The sequence below is a fragment of the Camelus dromedarius genome, chromosome Y (assembly GCF_036321535.1).
Source record: "Camelus dromedarius isolate mCamDro1 chromosome Y, mCamDro1.pat, whole genome shotgun sequence".
In the NCBI taxonomy this organism is placed as follows: Eukaryota; Metazoa; Chordata; class Mammalia; order Artiodactyla; family Camelidae; genus Camelus; species Camelus dromedarius.
The window spans coordinates 12,551,982-12,576,948 of NC_087473.1; the positions used below are offsets into that span (position 1 = coordinate 12,551,982).

Here is a 24,967-nt window from a genome sequence, read left to right on the forward strand (position 1 = left end):
CTCTAAGACCACAGCCTTGTCCTAAAATTCTGAGAGCTACGGTAAGAACTTTGCTTTTGCCAAACCTGGGCCACTAAGCCCTTCCTTCACCCTTTTCCTGGAAGGCGTCTTTCCGTCGCCCCATAAGCCTCCCAGCAAATGAACAGTGCCTTAAGAATGGCTAGCAACTTAGCTGGCAGCCTCCTCACATCAAGAACGGCGGGGCTCCACCCAACCTCACCTCATTAAATCATCGAAATTGGTAATAAAGAACATTCCCTTTATGCTGGTTTCCATACTCAAAACAGGATTCCTAAATTCTAGAAAACGATCACGACCAACAACACACAAGCAGATATAGCAACTCTCTTTGCAGTGCCCTCTTCCGGGTTGCCCCATCCGCCCAACAAAGGGTCTTTTTGGGGATGCCCTCAATATTGCCTGCACAAATGTCTAAGAAGTCGGCTACGAATAGATCCCTAAACTTTGCCTCACGTTTTACTTTCATCCTATCTGTAGGTATTGTGTAAGCTGAAGTGGAAAGAAGTCCATGCGGCGAGCCCGGTGCTGTTACTGTAATTCTCCTCTTCCCGGCCTGTGTCCTAGTCGGCCGCCTGTCTCCGCAGCCCCGCCCCGCACGAGGGGGCCTGCGTACGGCCAGGCAACCGCCCAGACGACTTCCTTTCTCTCCGGGCAAGATGGCGGGAGGTGAAGCTGCCGTGACTTTGGGCCAGCCGCATCTTTCTCGCCAGGATCTTGCCACCTTGGTAAGGTTTCGTTCGACTATTGGCGTTAACTCAGGAGTTAACTGAGCCTTCAGTGAGCCATTGAGTCGTGGCAGTGACAGGCTATCTTCATCCGGGGTTAGAAGGGAGCCCCGGAGTTAGGTGGTATAAGCAGTGAATGTGCGAGATCTGCGTTGTGCGTGAGGATGTGAAACCTTGGGACTTCGAATCCTCTGAAGGTTTTGGCTGGGAAGCTATTGAGTTAAGTGCTATTAGGGCCTTTTCCTCTGAATAGAAGCGCGTGTTAGCACCTTTCAGTCTGGGAAGGGACTTTTTCCACTGTCCTCGGTATTAATTTTAAGAATTGGGACCCTGGCCTTCCAGATCTTCTAGAGTTACTGGAAATGGTTGTTGTCTCTTTTGTTAAGTATAAAGGGCTTTTGGAACAAATTATCCTCAAGATTCAGATTCAGGAATACTTTCTACAAGAAAGATACTTTTTTGAAAACCGTGGAGAGCTGAATAGATGGTGACAAGCTGTAGATAAAAAACGTGAAATCAGAGTTATGATTTGTGGTATCTGGTGTGATTTCAACTAAAACGTTTCATTTCAGGATGTAACCAGGTTGACTCCACTTTCACACGAAGTTATCAGTAGGCAAGCCACAATTAATATAGGTAAGAATAAATGCGTAAACTGGTATCTCTTTGGAGGTTTTATTTGGCTACTCTACAATGATGATTTTTAATCTTTTTGTGCTGTTAACCGAATTAAAGGAAGATTCAGATATGTGAGGAATAGATTTGAGCCCTTATGAGCAAAGCATTTTCTCGATTTGTTGGAAAACAAAGAATGCTGTCCATTCCCGTGTTAAGGAGTAGGTGGTTAGAAAGACTTAGATACGTGAAAACATTGTAGTATGCTATATGCATATGTATTCTATAACCTCGAACAAAGTACTGGAAAGTTGCTTATAGTGTACAAAATTTTGTGTTTTTCAATTAATGTTTAGAATGAACTTATCTTTTTTAAGATTAATAAAAAGTTGAATAGCTTATGTTAGACTAAATATGGTTTCTGAAAGTCTTAAGGTACATGGTAAGTTATCTTTGATTATGTTTCAGAAAAAGTTTTGTGTTGAAAAGGATATGTGGAGGGAAAAAATGAAATTACTATTGGTTGTAGGTTGGAATATTTACAGTGAGTTATGCCTTTGGTATTTTTAATTGTACTTAAAAGTTTGGTGTAATAGGATGCAAATAAGTTAAACTTTTTGTTCTTTGCAGGAACAATTGGTCATGTTGCCCATGGAAAATCTACTGTGGTAAAAGCTATTTCTGGAGTTCACACTGTCAGATTCAAAAATGAACTAGAAAGAAATATTACAATCAAGCTTGGATATGCAAATGCTAAGGTACAGAGTATTTTGTGGAAGAAGAAACCATTTTCCTTGAATTGTCAAATGTATGGATGAGAATGTTAAATATGCAAATAAATATGAATGTCAAAATCGATCTTTTCCTTGAAACTTTAGATTTACAAACTTGATGATGCAAGTTGTCCTCGGCCAGAATGCTACAGATCCTGTGGAAGTAGTACACCTGATGAGTTTCCCACAGACATTCCAGGAACCAAAGGGAACTTCAAACTAGTCAGGTGATCTTTTTTGTGCCAAACACACTGTTTTGACTTAAGCTTGTTGAGCTATGTAATTGAAATATTGAACAATGATTTAAACCTAAGTTTGATGTGGGTACATTTTTGCCAAAATGTGGGTAAGAAACCTTGAACATTTTCTAGCTAAGAGATTTACAGTTTACAATAGTTGGTAATAACTTTTTTGAGTGTGTTATTGAATAGTGAAAGATACAAAGATAAATTGAAAGGCCAGTTACTTAAATTTAAGCTAAATCATGTACAGATGTAAAATGATTTAATGTTCCAGAATTAAATCATTATATTTAGTGTCCCTCCCTCCCTGTGTTGCCCCGAGGATTCTTTCGTTTCTTTTCCTTAGAAGCCAAAGATACTCTCTTTAATAGGAGAGAAGCAAAGACATTCTTTTTAATAGGAGAAGAACAAAAAGAAACTCTTTTTCTTATGAGAAGAGCAAAGATATTCTTTTTCTTAGGAGAAGAGCAAAGATACTGTTTTTAACACTTTGGCTTCTCTCCGCCCATCTTTGGAATGTCATGCATGTCTTGATTCTTCGTAAGAAAACCCTGATATCCATCGTCTAACATATATAGATATTAGGATTACCCTAAGAAAGTTTGTATTATGAGGACATGAACATTCAGATTTTGAAAGTGTTAGTAACAGCTCTTAAGGCATAGTGTGTGTGTGGGTATGGGTGTGTGTGGGTCTGGGTGGTTTAAGTGCTAGATTCTCTGCATTAGGTAGGCAATTTCACTTAGTTTTTCAAGGTGCTGGAGATCCTTCAGCAAATTTCTTTTTTAGATAACAATTCTCATTCTGATAACACAGTTGTGGTTTGTTACTAACATTACTCAAAATCTGTTCATTGCTAATACATTGCTCCATACTTTTTTGTTGTAAGCATCCTGTAACTAGAATTATTTGTCTTTTTACATGTAATATTATCTTTCATTTTCCAACAGCCATGCTCTATGTTTTTCAGTTTTAATTTTGAAATTAGAGTCACAAAGTTGGAAAGATAAAATAGAGGACCTATATGCTCTTAACCCATTTTTCCTGCTAGTTACATCAAACTACAGTATAACATCAAAACAAGGAACTCAGAATTGATATGAAGTGCAAGTATGCATGTGTCTTATTTTATCACATGCCGATGCCGATTTCCATAAACATCACTGTTTTCCTGTTACAGAAATACATCACCTCAAAAATGTCTCCATTCTCCTCCTCTATCCCTAACCCCTGGCAAACACTAGTGTGGTATCCTACTATAAGCTTTTTGTTAAATGCACAATATATTGCCTTTTGAAGTTGACTTTTTCCATTCAGTATAATGTGTTTGAGCTCTATCCAGGTTCGTGAGCATTCAGTATTCTTTTTTTTTTTTTCGATATACTATTAGCCTACACACAGAGCCGCCTTTTTTTTTTTTTTTTTTTTTTTTTTTTCAGTATATGTGCTGCTGAAGCTAGCACTTTCTTATTTTTAACATACCCTACTACAGTGGTACATTGTTAAGATTGATGAACCTACTTTGATACATCACTGTCATCCATCGTCTCTGGTTGACTTTCAGGTTCACTGTTGATGTTGTACATTGTATTAATTTGCAGAAGGTTGTATGACATGTGTTCATGATTATACAGTGATAGTGGTTTGCTCTAAAAATCCTCCGTATTTCCTGTATTCATCTTTTCCTCTGTAACTCCTGGCAGCTGATTTTTTTTTTTTTTTTTTTGTCTCCATAGTTTTGGCTTTTCCAGGCTAATAAATTGTTGCAGTCATACAGTATTTAGCCTTCTTAGATTGTCTTATTTTGCTTAGTAATATGCATTTAAATTTCCTCTAGGTCTTTTCAAGTTTTAATGAGCTCATTTCTTCTTAGCACTGAATAGTATTTCAGTGTCTGGATGGATGTATATCACAGCATATTTATTCATTCACTGACTTAAGGACATATTGGATGCTTTTAAGTTTTGATAGTTATGAGTAAAGCTGCTATAAATATCTGCATGCAGGTTTTTTTAAATATATGGACATAAATCTTGAACTGATTTGAGTAAATAAATACTAAGGAGTGCATTTGCTGGGTCATATAGTAAGAGCATAGATTGATTTTGTAAGAAATCATCAAACGCTTTCAAAATGGCTGTATCTTTTTGCTTTCCCACCAGTAATGTATGAGAGTTCCTCTTGTTCCATATCCTGCAGCATTTGGTGATGTCTCTTTAGAATTTTAGCTATTATAATAGAGTTTTTTGTTTTTTAATTTGCATTTCCTTGATGATGTACAATGTGAGATATCTTTTTATATGATTATTTTCTGTTCGTTTATCTTTGGTTGGGTGTCTGTTTAGGTCTTGGACCTATGTTTAAACTAGGTTAGTTTCTTACGGTTTAATTTTGAGAATGCTTTGTATCTTTTGTATATATAAACTCTTGTTGGCTCAATTGAATGCCCAAAGGCAAGAAAAAAAGAGCCTAGTTTTAAACCTAATACCTTGCATTCAGAAATGTATACTTTTTAAACATTTGTGTATTCTCATTTTAAAATTTTGGAAGCATCAAGTTTTTAGCCATTTGCAGCAACAATTTCTTTCAACAACATTTAACTTTTAGGAAGTCTGACTTGTGTGGTAAGTACTAATTCATCTTAAAGTTGGTTGTTTTTTCTTGACTATTAGACATGTTTCCTTTGTTGACTGCCCTGGCCATGATATTTTGATGGCTACTATGCTGAATGGTGCAGCAGTGATGGATGCAGCTCTTCTATTAATAGGTAAATAACATCAGAATTGGTTTGAAAAATACTTCTATGGAGCCAGTCCCGGGTGGAATATCTAAAGGAGAACTAGGGTCTCTAATGGCTGTAAAAGAGAACTAACAGATCATCCAAGTTAATACACGTGGTCACCTTCCAGCTATCATGAAATACTAAATAAAGGTGAACCTGGGGCTGGTATCTTGTGAAAATTCTTATAAAGGTATTGGGAAATTTTATTTTTAAGAGAACGGTGCATTTTTTCTTACTGTCTTACTCAGAATTTTTTTGTATAGGAGTATGTGTTGGGGGGGTGGTATTTTTCAAATGTTTCTGTGCTGTACACTGCAGCTTTGACATAATGAGCTGTTTTTAGATCCACATGTCATTTGTGTGAAATGCTGAAGTCAAGAGCTGTGTGGAAATTTTCAAAGCTAGGATTGTGCTTGCTTTTGTGAGCTGTTGAGATTCTGTTTTTAGAAACAACATGAATTTTAGGGCCAAATGTAAAGCTGGAGAGCAATCTTTCCACACAAGATCACTTTGCTTCTGATAGCAACTGCAAATTCAGGATGCTCCTTAAATCATCCTTAAGGTTCATAACTTACAAGACTTACAGATCTTACTGGGAAAATGTTAAACTCACAGTTGTAATTTATTACAGGAAAAGATATAAAATTAAGGTCAGCCAGAGGAAGAGACATATACATATAAGGTAGAGTCCAAGAGAATTCCAGACATGAACCGTCCATTGTCGTCTTGAAGGCAGGGATTACTGTCGTGGTATAACTGTAACTTTACATGTGAAATTCTGCTAACAAGGAAGCTTGCCTTAGTTTCGTTGTACAGGGGTTTTTTTAAATTGAGGTTCCATTCATAGGTATGAGTGATTAATTACCCATGTGGTTGATTTTAGTCTCCAAACAGAGACCTCATCTCCCCAATCCTCCACTGTAAATCACATGGTTGGTCTTTCTGGCATGGCCAGCCTCTCGAAGACTATCAAGAGGAACAGCCTCACTCTAAAGTAAAGATTTTCTGTAGTTACCTCCTGCCCTGAATAAAGATATTAATATCAAAGATAATGAGAAGGTTTCAAGATACTATATATAAAAGATACAAGAATATATCTTAAATAAGGAATGGGTTCTAGAAGCCTAAGGCAAGGACTAGACTTCTTCTGAGGCAAGGCAAAATGCTTTACTGTATAAGGCTATACTTTTCAATTCAACAAACATGCCAAGTAGGTATGGTATAAGGCAGCAGCATCATAACTTGGGGGAGATGATTATTGGGGACCTAGACAAAACATACTTTTTTATGAAACATTGTTATTTTGGCAGATAGTGTTTTTACATTTTGTTAATGAATAGCTATATTTGTTATCTGTTACTATGTAACAACATATCTCAAAATGCAGTAGCTAGAGTAACAAACATTCAATTGCTGTTTGTGTGGCTAAGGAGTTTTTTTGTCTCTTGCTTAGGTCTCATGAAGTTATAGTCATCTGTCAACAGGGACTGCAGTTACCAGGACTTGTCTGGGACTGGAGAGTTTGGTTTTTAAAGTTCACTCAGATCTTGATTTCTCCTCATAGGAGCCTCTTCTTGTTTCCTGTCTCTCCTTTATGACATGAAATCTGTTGTTTTGAGAGAGACATAGAGCTTCCAGGTTGGAAGCCAGAGTATTTGTAACCTTAAATTGAGAACAATATTCTTTTCGTTACAAGTAAATCATTAGATGCGTTCCACATTTAAAGGAAAGGATTTCATAAGAATGTGAATGCCAGAATATGGGGTTCATTGAACCATTTTTGTGCTTAGGGCCAGAAATAGAGGTTAAAAATCTGGGAATATCCAGAGAAGTCTGTCATAGAGTTAAAACAGGTACGCAAAGACATTTAGCAATGGTACCCAGCAGTTTGCTTTAATACACCCAGAGGTCTCTTTATTAGGACCCAGCTAATTCTTACTGCTCATCTTGTTTGTGTTTTATTCATCATCATTTATTTAGCTGGTAATGAATCCTGTCCTCAACCTCAGACTTCTGAACACCTGGCTGCCATTGAAATTATGAAGCTAAAACATATTTTGATTCTACAAAATAAAATTGATTTGGTTAAAGAAAGTCAGGCTAAGGAACAGTGTGAACAGATCCTTGCATTTGTACAAGGTAAGAATGTGGTAATAGTAAATATTGGGAAACATTTAATCCAGTTATCTTAATGCAATTCACTTTGAGAAGCATTTAATCCAGTTATCTTAATGTAATTTTCAAAAACAATGTGAATTTATGAGTTATAAGTCCTCTCTCTCCGTACTGCTTAGTGTCTTTGTTGCTTTTAGCCAGCTATCTGATAGAAGCAACGAATTTGTCCCTAAGTTTGATGTACAAACATACATGTTAGGTAGAAGTTATCGTCTATGAATGTTACCAATTGGGTTTCCTTTCTTTTCTAAATGTAAGCACATTGTATTTTCAAAATTTTAAACAATATAACAACTTTTTTTATAGTGATAATGAAAATATGGAACACCATATTTTTGTGTCGTTGAAATTAGGGCCATGTTAATATTCTCTGTCTTATTCTAGTTTTAGTATATGTGTTGCCACAGTGAGCGTATGTTTTAAAAACTCTTTCCCAGTGGTAGTAAAATGAATGAGTGTCTTTACTTGTTGATTTGTTTTGTAATTATTCTAACTCTTCTCGTTGAGTATCTGTTTCCAGAAATGCAGGTGACAGTGATTTCTTTAATATTTAGTGTTCCTTTATCTAAACGTTACGTTTTCATTTTGGGCAAGACCTGATTGATGCATGTTATTTTTGATGCATGTTATTGTCTTTTTTACTTGTTAGAAAGGCTGACTTTATTAGCTAGATTAAACAATAAAGAAAGGGAGAAGTTATGCTTGTAAAATTTATTTGGTCTGTTCCATTAACATCTTACTTGATACTTAATTGAGGGAAAAACAAACAAAATGTTGTGATCTTTTTAAGCAGGATGATAATTTTCCATTTGTTGCTTACATTTGTAAACAGTTGTCTGGATAAGTACTTTAGTAATCTACTGTAATCTATTTATAAAACATTCTGTAAAACTGATAAATTTTCATCTTTCTGAATTTTGTCTTACAGGTACAGTAGCAGAAGGAGCACCTATTATTCCAATTTCTGCTCAGCTGAAATACAATATTGAAGTTGTCTGTGAGTATATTGTAAAGAAAATTCCAGTACCTCTAAGAGACTTTACTTCAGACCCACGACTTATTGGTAAGGACTTAACCTGTTGGACTTTTAACTATTGACTCAGCATTTCCACATTGTTTATTTGCTTTTTAGGGTATTTGTTATTAATTGATCTTTACACAGAGATGATAATAAATTACAATTTTCATGTACTTTTTTGAATTTTAAAATAGGAAATGAGTTTATGAAAAACAAGAATAGCATTCCATTTTAAACTCATTGCAGTGAAATGAAAATTGATGTATTTTATCAAGATAGATTGATTCTGATATTGTATTTGCAGTGACAAATAAAATAGGAAGTTTAACTTTTTTGCTGTATATATGGTATATTACAATATTGAGTAAAACAGTATTCTTTATGGGAAAATAATGTTTTAAGCAATAACAGGATGTTAGAACTCCCGTACAAATGATTTCAAGGTACTATTGAAGATTTTCATGTTCCTTTTACGTTAAGTTTATAGTATCAATATTGATGGAATTTCATTAAGTCTGTGCTTCTTAAAAACAAGTTTGTAGAAGACTTCAGCCTTTCTGGGAATTCACTGGAGCTTTCTGTATGTTTATGGACAGTGTTCTGTTTTTTTTAATACTTTTTTCATTGAAGTATATTCAGTATACAATGTTGTGTCAGTTTGTGTTGTACAGCATAATGCTTCAGTCATACATGAACATACATATATTCATTTTCATGTACTTTTTCACTGTAAGTTATTACAAGATACTGAATGTAGTTTCCTGTGCCTATATAGTGTGAACTTGTTATTTTGTTATGTGTATTAGTTAGGATCTGCAAATCTAGAAGTCCCACTTTATCCCTTAACATCCCTACCCCCACTGGTGACCATAAGTTTGTTTTCTATGTCTGTGAGTCTGTTTCTCTTTTGTAAATAAGTTCATCTTTTTTTTTTTTTGATTCCACATATAGGTCATTTTATATGGAATTTATCTTTCTCTTTCTTGCTTGCTTCACTTAGAGTGACAAACTCCAGGTCCATCCATGTTGCTGCAAATGGCATTGTTTTATTATTTTTATACTTGAGTAGTATTCCATTGTATAAACATACTATAACTTCTTTATCCATTCCTCTGCTGATGGACATTTAGGCTGTTTCCATGTCTTGGCTATTGTAAATAGTGCTGCTGTGAACATTGGGGCACAGGTGTCTGTTTGAATTAGGGTTCCTTCTGGATATATGCGCAGAAGTGGAATCCCTGGATCATATGGTAGATTTATTTTTAGTCTTTTGAGGAATCTCCGTATTGTTTTCCACAGTGTCTACACCAAACTGCATTCCCACCAGCAGTGTAGGAGGGTTCCCTTTTCTCCACACCCTCTCCAGAATTTATCGTTTGTGGGCTTTTGAGTGATGGCCATTTTGACTGATGTGAGGTGATACCTCATTGTATTTGCATTTCTCTGATAATTAGTGATATTGAGCTTTTTCTCATGTGCCTATTGGTCATTCATATGTCTTCATTGCAGAATTGCTTGTTTAGGTCTTCTGCCATTCACACATATCCTTGGTCAGATTTGTTCCTAGGTATTTTATATTTTTGGATGCAATTTTAAAAGGGATTGTTTCTTTACTCTCCTTTTCTGATACATCGTTGTTAGCGTAAAGAAATGCAGTTGATTTTCTTATGTTATTGTATCCTGCTACCTTGCCGAATTCTTTTGTTAGCTCTAGTAGTTATTATGTGGAGCCTTTAGGGTTTTCTATATGTAGTACCATGTCATTGGCATATAGTGACAGTTTTACCTCTTTTTCAACTTGGATCCCTTTTATTTCTCTCTCTTGCCTGATTGCTGTGGCCAGGACTTCCAAGACTGTGTTGAATAAGAGTTGTGATAGTGGGCAGCCTTGTCTTGTCCCAGATTTTAGTGGGAAGATTTTGAGTTTTTCACTGTTGAATACTGTGCTTATGTAGGTTTGTCATATATAGCATTTATTATGTTGAAATATGTTCCCTCTGTACCAACTTTGGTGAGTTTTTATCATAAATGGGTGTTCAATTTTATCAAAAGCATTTTCTACATCTATTGAGATGATCACGTGGTTTTTGTCCTTTCTTTGTTGTTGTGATGTATTACATTGATTGATTTGTGTATGTTGAACCATCCTTGTGTCCCTGGGATGAACCCCACTTGATCATGGTGTATGATGTTTTTTATGTGCTGTATGATTCTGTTTGCTAATATTTTGTTGAGAATTTTTACGTCTGTGTTCATCAGTAATATTGCCCTGTTGTTTTCTTTTTTTTTGATAGTGTCTTTGGCTTTGGTATCAGAGTGATGGTGGCTTCATAGAATGAGTTTGGGGAGAATTCCCTCCTCTTCAGTCTTTTGGAATAATTTGTGAAGGATCGATGTGAGTTGTTTGTATGTTTGATAGAATTCCACAGTGAAGACTTCTGGTCCTGGACTTTTGTTTACAGGGAGGTTTTTCATTACTGATTCTATTTCTCGTGATTAGTCTGTTCAAATGAACTGTTTCTTCTGGATTCAGTGTTTTGTATTGTATTTTTCTAGAAACTTGTCCATTTCTTCTAAGTTGTTGAATTTATTTCCATGTAGTTGTTCATAGTATTCTTTTATGTTTTTTTTTTTTTTTTTTTTTTTTGTTGTATTTCTGTGGTTTTGGTTGTGTCTCTCCATTTTCATTTCTTATTTTGTTTGTGTCTTCTCTCTTTTCTCTTCTTGATGAGCCTGGTCAGAGGTTTGTCAGTTTTATTTACTCTTTCAAAAAACCGTCTCAGTTTGATTTTTTTTTCTATTTTTTTAATCTCTATTTTATTTATTTCCTGTCTGATCTTTATTACTTGTTCTCTTCTGCTGACTTTAGATTTTGTTTGTTCTTTTTCTAATTCTTCTAGTTGTCAAGTTAGGTTGGTTATTTGAGATTGTTCTTGTTTTTTGAGGTAGGCCTATATCGTAGTGAACTTCCCTGTTGGAACTGCTTTTGCTCTATCCCTAGATTTTGTGTGGTTCTGTTTTCATTGTCATTTGTCTCAAGGTATTTTTTAAGTCCTTCTTTGATTTCATCATTGACCCCCCCCCCTTTTTTTTTTTTGAAATAGTAGCATGTTGTTTAGTTTATTTCCTCACTTGTTTTTCTGTGGTTGATTTCTATTATCATTCTAGTATCGTGGCATTGTGGTCAGAGAAGATGCTTGAAGTAATTTCTATCCTCTTAAAATTTGTTGAGACTTCTTTTGTGCCTGAGTATGTGGTCTGTCCTAGAGAATGTTCTATGTACACTTGAAAAAAATGTGTAATATGGTTTTTTGGGGTTATAAAGTCCTAAAAGTATCAGTCAAGACCAACTGTTCTATTGTGTCACTTAGTATCTCCGTTGCCTTATGATTTCTTTTGGAAGATCTGTGCAAGGATGTTAATGGAGTGTTTAAGTCTCCTAGTATAATTATGTTCCCATCAATTTCTCCCTTTATGTCTGTTAGTATTTGCTTAATGTATTTAGGTGCTCCTGTATTGGGTGCATATTTGTTAACTGCTGTAGTAACCTCGTCTTGTATTGCTCTTTGATCATTATATAGTGTCCTTTACTTTTCTTTATGACTTCTTTTTTAAAGTTTATTTTGTCTGATACGAGTATTGCTCCTCCTACCTTGTCATTTCCATTTGCATAAAATATCCTTTTACATCCTCTCACTTTGAATCCCTCATTCTGAAGTGGGTCTCTTGTAGGCAGCATATTGTAGGCTTGTATTGTATTATCCAGTCTCCCACTCTTGTCTTTTGATTGCAGCATTTGGTTCATTGACAATTATAGTAATAATTGATAGATTTATGTTTATTGCCATTTTCAACTTTACTTTCCAGTTGATTTAATACTTCATCTTAGTTCTTTTGCTTTTTGTTATTCTTTTTGTGATTTCATAATTTTCTTTTGTATTATCTTCATTTCTTTTTTTTTTTTTTAACTATTGTATGCTTTTGATTTGTGGTTACCTGGTTTTTCAAGTATGTTAACCCCTTACAGTATCTGTTTGCTTTAAACTGATAATTGTATAGACTCAAACACATCCTAAAAAGAATGAAAAAAAATCCTACATTTTCTTGCTGCCCTCTCTCACATTTTATGATTTTCATGACCTCTTTTACATCTTCGTGTTTATCTCTTACAACTCATGGTAGTTATTACCTTTCCAATTATGGTTTTCTTCTTTCTATTGCATCCTACTTCTTTTCCGTTTAGAGTAGAACTTTCAATATTTCTTCTAACGTAAGCTTAGTATTGCTGAATTCTTTCAGTTTTTTCTTCTGTGTGAAATTATTTATCTCTTCTTCTATTCTAAAGGATAGCCTTGCTTGATAAAATAACCTAGGTTGCAGCTTTTTCTCATTCAGAATTTTGAATATATCTTGCCACTCCCTTCTGGCCTGTAGTGTTTGTGTGGAGCAATCAGTTGAAAACCTTATGTGGGTTCCCTTGTAGCCAATTCTTTATTTTTCTCTTGCTGCCTTTAGAATAGTTTCTTTATCTTTAACCTTGGCCATCTTAATTATAGTATGTCCTGTTGTAGGTCTATTTAGGATCTTCTTCTTGGGGACCCTATGGAATTCCTGTAGTTGAATATCTGTCTCTTTCTTTAGGTTTGGGAAATTTTTAGTCATCATTTCTTCCAGTGTGTACCTTTTCAATCACCTTTTCTCTTTCTTTTCCTTCTTGGACTCACACCTATTATGTGCAGGTTGGTACCCTCTATATTATGTCATAGGTCCCTTATATTGCTTTCATTAGTTTTTATTTGCTTTTCTGTCTGCTGTTCTGTTGGATGACTTCTGTTATCCTGTCTTCTGTGTCACTTATTTTTTTCTCTGCATTGTCTAGTCTGCTTTTGACTGCCTTTAGCTTGGCTCTTACCAGCCATTGAGTTTTCTGTTTTTAATTGTCTCCTCTTTATAGTTTGTATTTCCTTTTTATAGTATTCTCTGTCTCTACTCATAGTCTCTCTGATTTCCTTCAGTGCTTTTATCACCCCCTTCTTGAAATCATTATTATAGTAGATTGTCAAGGTCTATCTCATTTTTCTTTCTTTCATGAGACTTCTCTTGTTCTTTTAATTGGGAGTGGTTCCTCTGCTTCTTCACTTTACTTTTATTTCTCTGGCTCTATGGATTTAAATGTATCAGTTATCTACTGTGGTCTTGAAGGGCTATTTTAGTTTTTGTTTTGTTTTTATTTAAAGTGGGAGTGTTCCTGTGTAGACTGTATATGTCTAATAGCTTTGTTGGAAGGCTGTTCTTAGTATGGATGGATGATATGTCTTTCTGCATTGGGTGTCATCTCTTTGATTGGGGGTGTGGTTGGTGTTGTTCAGAGCCTGACCTGATTGTTGCTGTTGACCCAGTTTTTGTTCTGTGGTTGTCACAACCTTTACAGGGGCTGGGTCAGCTTCCCTGTTGCTGGAATAGAGGCTTTTAGACCCATTTCTAAGCTGTGGTGTTTAGTAGGCAGGGTTGGAGCGCTTCAGCTGGGAAGAAGAGTCACTGAGTATACCTCTGCAGATGTCCACTGGAAAGTGCCCTCGGTGGTGTTGTCTGTCACTTGTTATGCAGGCTTATAAAGCACTCTTTTTTGATGCTGCCTTTGTCCCTGCCTTATCTATGGGAATGTCTGCATCTGCTCTGGTGTCCCCCAGGTTCCAAGCCCCAGGAACTACCAGTGCAGATCTGCCAAAATCAGGCGTTTAGACCCACCATGGCAAGCATGCAGTCACACACCTGAATCCATGGTAGACCACAGGGTCAGTACAAACCCCAGCCCGCCTCCACGTACGATATGGTACGGTACACCAGCCTGCTATAAATACCTTTACTTGCCCCCATGGTAGGCCATAACTCTGCTTACTGTCTGCTAGTCCCAGAGGTACAGATTCACAAATGCACCAGTGGAGTAAATCCACCCTCTCTCTGTGGGGCTGTATGTATGATGCTTTCTCCTCAGATTATATTCCTCAGTTTGTATGCACCTCTGGTATCTTTTGTGTGTCTAAATTTCCTTTTTTTTAATAAGGACACCAGTCAGATTGGATTAGGGCTCACTTAGTGGCCTCATTTTATGAATTACCTCTTTTAAAGCCCTGTTTCCAAATACAGTAACATTCTGACGTACCAAGTCTACAAGGATTAGACTTCGGTATGAATTGCAGGGAAGGAGGCAATAATTCAGCCTAGAATGGATAGCTTCACTTCAAAACAGGGTTTCTTTTTCTTTTCTTTGTAATAGTTAAAATTGTAATCCCTAGTATATACTTAAAGCTTAACATAATCACAAAACTGATGTAGTTACTTTTATTTTTCCAGTAATGAAGACCATGGTAAGTATTGGAATAATACTTTTCCCTAAGTCTAAGGTATACATTTTAACTGGCTACTTCTGTTAAGGAATAAAAGTTAACTTGGATAAATATATAATTAAAATAATAGGATGAGCTTTATGGTTTCTTTTCTTCCTTGTCCCCTTCCCAGTTATTAGGTCCTTTGATGTCAACAAACCTGGCTGTGAGGTTGATGACCTTAAAGGTGGTGTGGCTGGTGGTAGTATTTTAAAAGGTGTATTAAAGGTGAACTTGATTTTGAACTCTTCTTAACCAGAAAATAAAATACGCTAAAAATTAAATCTAAAAATTAATTTTAAAAATCAGTATTGTTTTGTTTATTATTTTGTATTGTAAGTGTCTTATGTTTAACTCATACATATCTTATAAGTAATTGCTAGTTGAGTGAGTGTTGTGTTTAGCAATCTGCCAGTTAGGACTTGACATAAATGATAACTGTTTTGATTTTGATTTTTGATTACTCATTTACATGTTTCAGGTGGGCCAGGAGATAGAAGTCAGACCTGGTATTGTTTCCAAAGATAGTGAAGGAAAACTAATGTGTAAACCAATCTTTTCCAAAATTGTGTCACTTTTTGCGGAACACAATGACCTTCAGTACGCTGCTCCTGGGGGTCTTATTGGTAAGGATTTCACTTACATCCATGAACTTTTGTTAGTACCTATTTATGTTACTTTTTGTAGTGAAATGGATTATCTAAGAGTTTGTATCTCTGCTTAGATATTTTAACTGAATATAGAGAAGCTAGATTGACCTGGAGACAAGTAGTTGAATTGTTGGTTCTAGATTGTAAAATGACTTTTATGTTTGTTAAAAAGAATACGTTTGTATGTAAAGAATACATTTTGGTTTCATGCATAGGTTAACAATAACAAAGTTTTCTGATTTAACATTTAAAATATATCATTATACTCTTTTTATTTACATTGTTCTTTGTTGCTTTTCCTATAAATTCTTACAAATGAAAAGTTGCCTAAAGTTTGCTTTTCTACCTATGATTGTGGGTGGTTTTTTTTGCTTTGTTTAAATGTGTTGATTTATTGAACAAGAAAATTCGGAGAACATTTTCTTGTAACTTTTTACTGCATGAATGTACAAACAGCTAGGTAGAATGGTGTAATTATAACCCTGAATATCTGCCAGTCGGCGTTAAAAATTATCCATTATATTTCTGTAAAGTAAACACTACAGACTGCGCTTTTCAGTATTTATTAAGACCGAGTATCTTATTAAATGAAATTCATTTTGAGCTAAGCAGGTATCTCATTTTCCTTTATTTATAACTTAAATCAAGAGGATCTTTTTATTATTTAATTTTCCACAACACTTAACTTGTTTCCACTGTTTCTGTAGTTTTTGATAAAGCAGGGATTTTAATTAGGAATTTTATGGAATTTTGATTGTGTAGCTGTTACATGGTATGAGTTAACTGGGTTGAAATATATAGATACAGTATGATTTGACTAATTTTACATCTGTGGACATTTTAGAAAATACCAGTTTTGGAGTATGTATTAATATCTTATTGTATATTAGGAGTTGGAACCAAAATTGACCCCACTTTGTGCCGGGCTGATCGAATGGTGGGGCAGGTGCTTGGTGCAGTTGGAGCTTTACCAGAGATCTTTACAGAATTGGAAATTTCCTATTTCCTACTCAGACGGCTTCTTGGCGTACGCACAGAAGGAGACAAAAAAGCAGCAAAAGTAAATACTGTTTATAATTCAGAAACACAGACAAATCATGATGTTTCAAACCAGTTTTATTTCATTCCTTTGTCGTCACAACAGAATTACCAAAAAAAAAAAAAAAAAAAAGTGAATACTTTGGAATATTCTGTGTAATAGCAAGCTGTAAACCAAGGCAGAGTTGGGTTTTTCTCAACAGAAAAAAGTTTTATGTCGCATATTACAAAGGCTTACTCTTTCTAGTGTATGTGTAACTTAAAAAAAAAAAGTATGATTTTATTAGCAAAGTTGCATGGAAATAAACATTTACAATTTTGAGAAAGTTTACATTTCATATTTACGTGTGCAAACCATCCTAGCAATTTCACTTCAGAGTTACTATTTTAAACAGCTCTAGGGAAAATGCCATTTAAAAAGGAATGAGATGCGTAATACGTATTTTGACATTAAAAGAGCTAAAGATATACTGGTTAGGGAGAAAGAGATACTAGTTGGCAAAAGAATGATACACTGGGATTTTTATAGTAACAAAGTCTCTTCTGTATCACATGTTTACTATCAGATTCCATTCTTCAGTTTTCCTTAGGCTCTTCTACTGGTTGATAACAGTGCTTAAATTTTTACCTTTCTTTCATGTATGCAACCTTGGAATGATTATATTCTTCTCATTACATTATTGAAAATTCTGTGTGTATATGGTCATAAAGTCTTCTTTATACTAGCAAAAAATTGTCATGAAAAAGCAATAGGAAAGAAATTATTTTGAGTGTGACTTTTGTGCTTATAAAACTTAATGTTCATTATTTGGAGTTCTTTGAACACTTATTTTTCTTACTATCTGACTTTTTTTAATGAAACATGAATCCCTTAAAAATACTGATGTGAATTTTATCAGAAGGCTGTAAATGTAAGCAACAACAACAGACAGTATGATAGCTAATAATCATATAGTACATGTTATCCAGTTTTACAGAGGCCAGGAACTGTAAATGCCTAGTTAGTTTACATGAATGGAATTAGAGCTTCATAACCCACTTAATTATATAGTGTGTATGTGTTCTTCTCTTATTGCCCTTTACAGGAGATTTTGTCAATTCTTTTTGCCATAAATCTCTTCAAAATTTTGAGTTTCATTGATTAATCTATACTGTACTACATGGTTTAGAGTTAGACCTTGTGTGTATTCAGTATGTGCTAAATAATGTTTTATTTTGACATCTGTAGGGTATATATGCTACAAATTCCATTATAATGTAATCCTTGGAGAATTTTTTTTCTTCATAGTTTACTTATTTCCAGCATTATTTGGTAAATTCTCACTTTATTTTGGAAAGCATGTGCTTGATTTAAGAGTTTATTCTTTTCTTAATTTACTTCCTTAGGTGCAAAAGCTATCTAAGAACGAAGTGCTTATGGTGAACATAGGATCCCTTTCAACAGGAGGAAGAGTTAGTGCAGTCAAGGCTGATTTGGGTAAAATAGTTCTCACTAATCCTGTGTGCACAGAAGTAGGAGAAAAGATTGCCCTTAGCCGAAGAGTTGAGAAACACTGGCGGTAAGTTTGTCAGTTTTGCCACTTAGTAGTCAGGAAAACAGCACATTTTCTTGTAGTGTTAGTTCGTGATGGTAGATTTACACACAAAAATATACTTTTCCTTGAATTCAGGCGGTTCTAATGATTTTAATTCTCAGCTATCTATTTGGATCAGTGAAATCTATACTCTAACATTGACCTGTAAAGCTACAGATCACTTTTAGTTAAGGTACTGCACCTTGCTTTCCTTTAGTCTCAGACAGAATACATATAAATTCAAACAATTCAGACACAATATTTTAGTTTCCTTTAACTTTTCATAAACATTCAGTATTCATATTATTACATGAGCACATGTATAATCATACATCTTAGTTTTTCCTAGACAGCCGAGTAGGTTGCATAACTGGAGTTTTAATATTTCAGTATGAAATATATTTCCTAAGAATAAGGATATTCTTTAAGACAGCTAGTTTAAGAATTTTAACATTGATAAAATACAAAAACCTGCATTACTTCTTTTAATTTGTCACCTCCCTGAACAGTGTTGTTTTTGCATTTTTCTTGCTCCAACCCAGGATTACCTTTCCTTTTCATGATCCCATGGCCTCTTTAATATGGAACTTTTAAAAGTTTTTTTTATTTTAACATGAAATGATACTTAAATAATGCAAGTTAGTTATTGTATAGAATTTCCCCCAATTTAAATTTCATCTTATTAGAGTTAGGTTGTGTATTATAGGCCAGAATGCTGTGTGTTTCTGTTTTGTCCTTACCAGAAATCACAAAGGCACACAATATCTGGCTGCACCTAATTGGTGAGGTTAATTTTGGTTTATGCAATTGAGGCACCTGATTTTTTTGTTAAAAGTTTCTCTTTTTATGCTTGCACCCTAACAAATAGACTATGGGAGGACCCTTAAGACTGTACAAATACCATGCTTCTCATCAAGTTGTCTCCCTTTTCCTCACTTGACTGTTCCTCCTTGAACTGATGATGATCTTAACTCTGGGGATATCATAATTCTGTACTACTTCTTTATGTTTATCATTTGGCATTTCCTCTCTTCTATTTATTTGCTTATTTAGATACTGTAACGTGGACTCAGAGATGTCTGTTTTGGTCAGTAGGTTATGATCCATTACTGCTTGTTTTTATTTTGATGCTCATTACCCACAGTGGCCAATGGAATTCTCTTCAACTTTGTTGCTGTATTATTTGGAAATAACCTGACTGTTACTTTTTTGTGTATATTCTTTAGGTTTGTTGTGGTGGTGGTGGTGGTTGTAACCATTGGATTACATATAACATTTTAACATTAAACTATTTTATTCAGAACTAATAACAGCTTAACTTCAGTCACATACAATAGATTACTCTTTAAACATCTGTTCATGTACTTACAGCTATTGATGTGACACATTATATCTTTGCATATTATATGTTCATTTTCATGAATTTATCATTACCTTTTTATGTTTTTGTTATTTAGATTCTGTGCACCAAAATTAAATAATACAGGTTACTTTATTTGTATATTTGTCTTTATTTTCATAGCTTTCTATTGCTGTATGTTATCTTTTAAGTTCAACTTGAAGGACTTTCTTTAGCATTTTTTTAAAAGCAGCTACAGCGATAATGAATTTGCTCAGCTTTTGTCTGTGATAGTCTCAATTTCTTCATTTTGAAAGCAGTTTTTCAAGACAGTATTCTTGGCTGATAGTTATTTTGGTAGTTTTTTTTTTTTTCCTTCAGCACTTTTGAGTATGTCATCCTACTATCCTCTTACCTGCAAAGTATGTACTAAGAAGTCCACTGATAATTCTTATGGAAGCTCCTATATATAGAGAGTCTCTTTTACCTTTGTCTTTGACTTAGGCAGATCACTATGTATCTTAATACTGTTCTCTATGGTTAATGTAGTTGTAGTGTTCAGAGCTTTGTAAGTTTATTCATGAGCTTTTTTTCTCGGTTTTGTTAATATTTCTTTAGATAAGCTGTCTGCCACTCTCTCCTCCTGGGACACCTGTGTTGCATCCTCCCAGTGTCCATAAGTCCTTCAGTTGATGTTTTTTTACGTTTCTTAACTGTTTTATTTTCCTTCTTAGACTCAGTTTCAGATGACCTATCTTCAAGATACATTATCTATTTTCTGATAGTGTTTCAATCTGCTATTATTAAACTAGTGAATTTTTTAATTGTCCTTGTTTTTTTAACTTCAGCGTTTCTATTTAGTTTTTTCTAATGAATTCTCTTTAATTCTCACTTAGTTCATAAATCATTTTGTTTTCTTTAGATATCTGTCATCCTTTAGCTCTTTGAAAATGTTTAAGAGAGTTGTTTTAAAGTGAACCCAAGACCTGTATATCTTTATGATTGGTATCTAGGGATTTATTTTGTTCTCTTGTATGGGACATGTTCATGTTTCCCCATGTCTTTGTATGCTTTGTGATCTTTTACTTAAAGTTGGGCATTAAAAAAAAACCGCCTCTCCCCTTCTTTGAAAACTGACTTCATGAAGGAGAAGACCTTCAATAACCAACCCAGTTTGAAGGCTTATGATCTTCTCAGGCCTTTCTGGGCATGCATCTTCCCTGGAGATGTATTCTTTTTTCCAGGTTTTCCATTTACACAACTATTTTATATGTCTTAGTTTTCCTTGAGCAGCCCCTAGAGAAGCCAGAACTTTGAAAACAAGTTCTCTTTCCCTTCTGTCTTACAAGAGGAACTGGGAATTGGTTGGCTTCCTCTTGGCTGTGCTGCACTAGATGAGTGAAATGCCGCAAAATTTCCTTTCCATTTGAGTGTAGCTTTTTTTGTTGGACATTTGCTTGGTTGCTGCAGGTTCTCAAAACTCTTTGGTCAATATATTGTTTATTTGTTGGTTCTGTAAAACAAGGTTCTGCAGACTCAAGTCCTCTGTTTTAGCTAACTGTTCTTCTATTATATTCTTTAGAATTGTTTTTATCCCTTTTTGTGGGGTGAGTGGTGGCTTTTGTTCTAGAAGGTAAAATTGAGGTATCAATCCAGTCTGGTCATTGATTCCAGGGAACTTTGGTCCCTCTCCTGTTGAGACTATTATGTTTGTAGATTATCTGTTCTAGTTCTTCCTTTCTTTCTCTTCTCTTATTTCCCTTTAAAGCCATTATAATCTGATAAGGTGCTATGAAAGAGGCATTTTTCAAGAGTAAATGATTGATAATGAGATTTTTTAAATTAAGTTGATGTGTCCATTGGCATCATTCCTTGTCAGAACCTGAAGTGCTCTTGTTTCCTCATTTTGAATAAGTAGGTATTTTTAAAGAAAATATGAGCATTATTTATGATAGCACCTCCTTGTTTGCTTCTCTGTCATTCATCTTGGCCAAAACCCATATATAAGGCTCTAAGAATCTAAGAAGGTAATATGGATCCTTTTTTATAGAACAACATCTCATGGGAATAAGTTTGAATTTAGGAAGAGTAGAGTAAGATCAGTTATATCAGGATTTTGTATTAGATTTTGTATTAATTGTACTGAAACGTATTTAAAATTCACATCTTCTTTTATTTTCACTTTACAGTTTAATTGGTTGGGGTCAAATAAGAAGAGGAGTAACCATCAAGCCAACAGTAGATGATGACTGAAGATTGTCAGTTAAATAATACATTTGGAAGAATTTTCCTTAACAACCTAGGAGTATAATTTCAAAGCAATACTGGGGAATTACTTTAGTAAAAGCTGTAAGGTTATTTTCAACTTCCTGTTCTGAACATAGCCTCAACTAGTTAAATAATAGGATATACAGTAAATGTCGGAATTGGCATATTGGTAAGATTTAATCCACATTTTAGCAGAATTGATTATTGCTAAGTAGTCAAATCTTGCATCTGTTGAAATAAAATTGCTATTAAAGCCAGCTTTTGCTATAGCATACATACCACTGAACCTGTTTGTAATATAATTTTTCTCTTATTTTTTCATGATTCATCTTTGAATTTGTCTGAGCCTGAATGGCTGTTGCCCCAGTCAAAACTGGAAGACACAAAATGTCCTTGAAACTAGGTCCCTTTTTTTTTTTCCATACTTCTTATTGCCTTCACTTTAAAATTTAGAATAAAAATCAGTAAGTTTAGAGTAAATTGTCCCTTTAGAGTGTAAGTACTTATTTACATAGACAAACCTTTTCTTCCTTTTACTCTGTTCCTAGACGGGAACACAGGAAGCTTAAACCAGTTTTACCTAACCCTTGCACTGTGATATGCTGTTCTCACTTGTTAATCCTGAAAGTCTTTCCAAATTGAAAAGACACTTTTATGAAATAATCTTAGATAAGTAACAGAGAACCTTTTGTTTCTTATTTTATATTTTATCCTAATGTTCAGTTGATATGGTTAGAAAAATGCATTCTCATATTAGTAATTATTTTCTAACAAGTAGCAAGAATTTTTTATTCTTAAAATATTCACTTGAAGTTACTGATAGTTATCAAAATGGGTATGTTATTTTAATCCACATTTGAAAAAAAAAAAGAGCAAGATACTGATAAAATAAGCAATTTGCCAAAGGAAGTATTTAGTGATTTATTTTTCTTGGCTCACATACACTGAATTGTTCACTAGTCTGTCATGTTTAAAAACTGAAAATTTGAGATATTATAGATTGAGAGTCTTAAATGTTTTGCAATATTGATTATATTTTTTAAAAAATGTAAATGCAGTATTAACATTTACTCTATTGGGACATAGTCCTACCATAAATTTTGTGTTAAGAATTCCCATAATCTAACCTATGACTGCAAAAAAACCCACCTTGACTATTACACATTTATTGAGTAGTTTGGTTGTGCTTTGCAGTGTTCTGTTAATTTATAGATAGTAATTTGTCACAAAATCTCATTAAGGAAACTATTGTCATCGCTTTTTACCATTGAAGGAGCTGAGGCACAAGGAAGATAAGTTTGTTCAAGTCTGACAGCTAATAAGTAACAGAATTGGAATTAACCGTGAACTCACATGCCTTTCTTGGACTATATATTTTCCAGTTATTGGATGACATGATTTTATATTTGCTAGTGAGATAAAGCTTCATAATGTGTCATTCAAAAGCTTTTTGTTTTTTCACTTTTTTCCTGTACTTGTATTACTTGTTCTTTTACTATATTTTACCTTCTTGTTATGTTAATACTTATTTTATTACTGTAAGAATTTCCCTCTGTGATGGAGGATACCTCAGTTTCCCTTTATGGTTAACAGTCTTTGCCTTACACATTTGAGAGTAAATACAGGCAAAATGGACAAAGTGCATCTTTCAGTTTAATGAAATAAATATCTATAATACTGTTTTTGGCTAATAATATCTGTTATTAGTATAGCTACATAGCATAATGTTGGTTAGTACCTCCTTAGCTTACCTTTTAATCTTTGGCCTTTGGTTTCAACTGTAATTTTAGGCAGAAGTAAAATAAACCATTTGGGAGTAGAAATTTATTATTTCCATAGAAGATCAGAGTATTTTTATTTGTGAGCACACGGATACCATGAGCAAAAGCACTTTTAAGTTTGGTTTCTAAAGCATAACTGGGACATAACCAATGATGTTTTGTTGGTTCTTTACTAACAAATCACTTTAAGATCTGCTACAGATCATAAGCTCCATATTTAGAGTAGTGCTTGGCCCATAGTAAGGTCACTGGGAAAGAATGTAGAGTTCTTTTAACATAATCTTTTCTAAAAATTCAGTAATACTGAGTTTTTGAATTATTTTTATATGAAAGACATGCAATTGAAGCATAGGGAGTAAAACTTTGACTGCTTATTCTGTGATTATTCATGGGTATGGAAGGATCTAAATATGGGAATATGGACTGGGTTGGGATGATTTAGTTATTTCAGAAGATAATCATGAAAGGAAAAAAAAAGCATTTACTATCATTTCTTATTACTTTCTCTGAAAAGTCATGAATAGTGAAAATAGTACTTAGGATGGTGATTTCTTGTGTATTTGTCAATGGCCTCTTTCTGTCCGAAGTACAGCCAACTTTTATGTGGGTAACAGTTGAACTAAAGGTCCCCAAACAAAATTAAGTAAAAGGACAATGGTAACATATGAAGTATATTAGTACTAGTAATGGTAACAGTGGGTGATCAATTATTTGGATTCTACGTTATGTTTCACAAAGAGGGGTCTCTAAATTTCAATTTACTTCTAAATGGTGCACAAATAAGTCCAAGACATGGTAGATTTTAGATTTTGAAGTGGAAAAAGTGAAGATGAGAAGTTTATGTACTCTTGTCAACCTTCCTCTCTCACTCCACACTTCAGAGAGACAGTTTTTAAAATGCTTATTTGTATGTGTGCCCAAACTATGGTTAGTATTTCTGCTCTTTTACAAAAAAAAGGATGGTATCATCTAAAAAACTAACCATCTCTTATGGAAATATATTGATCAAATGTCCTTCCATTGTTCAAAGAACAGGATGTTAGAAATAAATTCTTACTGGAAAAATTTGAAGTATTGAGAGGAGGAAAGAGCTCAGAAGTTTTTTTGTTTTTTTTTTTTTTGTAGCAGATTTTATTCTTACAGTGTTGTTACTATTTTCTGACTTCAATGTAACCCTTATTTTCTCAACTTTTTTTTTTATTGAGTTATACTCATTTTACAGTGTTGTGTCAAATTCCAGTATAGAGCACAATTTTTCAGTTATACATGAATATACATATATTCATTGTCATTTTTTTTTTCACTGTGAGCTACCACAAGATCTTGTATATATTTCTGTTTTATACGGTATAATCTTGTTTATCTATTCTACCTTTTGAAATCCCAGTCTGTTCCTCCCCACCCTCTGCCCCTTTGGCAACCACAAGTTTGTATTCAGTGTAAGTCTGATTTTGTTTTGCATTTATGTTTTTGTTTGTTTTTTTATATTCCCTATATAAGCGATCTCATACGGTATTTTTCTTTCTCTGTCTGGTTTACTTCAGTTAAAATGACATTCTCCAGGAACATCTATGTTGCTG

At 34.2% G+C, this 24,967-nt stretch overlaps 1 protein-coding gene across 1 annotated transcript; it reads left to right on the forward strand.

Annotated features, from left to right (window-relative positions):
* Positions 1-667: 667 nt before the first annotated feature.
* On the forward strand, positions 668-23,288 carry LOC135320440 (eukaryotic translation initiation factor 2 subunit 3, X-linked-like). Its single transcript, XM_064483556.1, has 12 exons — positions 668-746; positions 1,319-1,382; positions 1,992-2,119; positions 2,240-2,361; positions 5,049-5,143; positions 7,139-7,297; positions 8,262-8,396; positions 14,871-14,965; positions 15,219-15,363; positions 16,278-16,447; positions 17,812-17,984; positions 21,528-23,288. The coding sequence occupies exons 1-12, from the start codon at positions 678-680 to the stop codon at positions 21,589-21,591; spliced, it is 1,419 nt and encodes a 472-aa protein (XP_064339626.1). The 5' UTR covers positions 668-677; the 3' UTR covers positions 21,592-23,288.
* The last annotated feature ends 1,679 nt before the right edge of the window (positions 23,289-24,967 follow it).

Excerpts from the sequence above, each read along its gene's own strand:
- LOC135320440 (XM_064483556.1), top strand. The coding sequence starts at position 678 with ATGGCGGGAGGTGAAGCTGCCGTGACTTTGGGCCAGCCGCATCTTTCT. Across the intron at positions 5,144-7,138 it reads TGCAGCTCTTCTATTAATAG|CTGGTAATGAATCCTGTCCT; the intron begins GTAAATAACATC and ends TCATTTATTTAG. Across the intron at positions 14,966-15,218 it reads TTTTAAAAGGTGTATTAAAG|GTGGGCCAGGAGATAGAAGT; the intron begins GTGAACTTGATT and ends TACATGTTTCAG.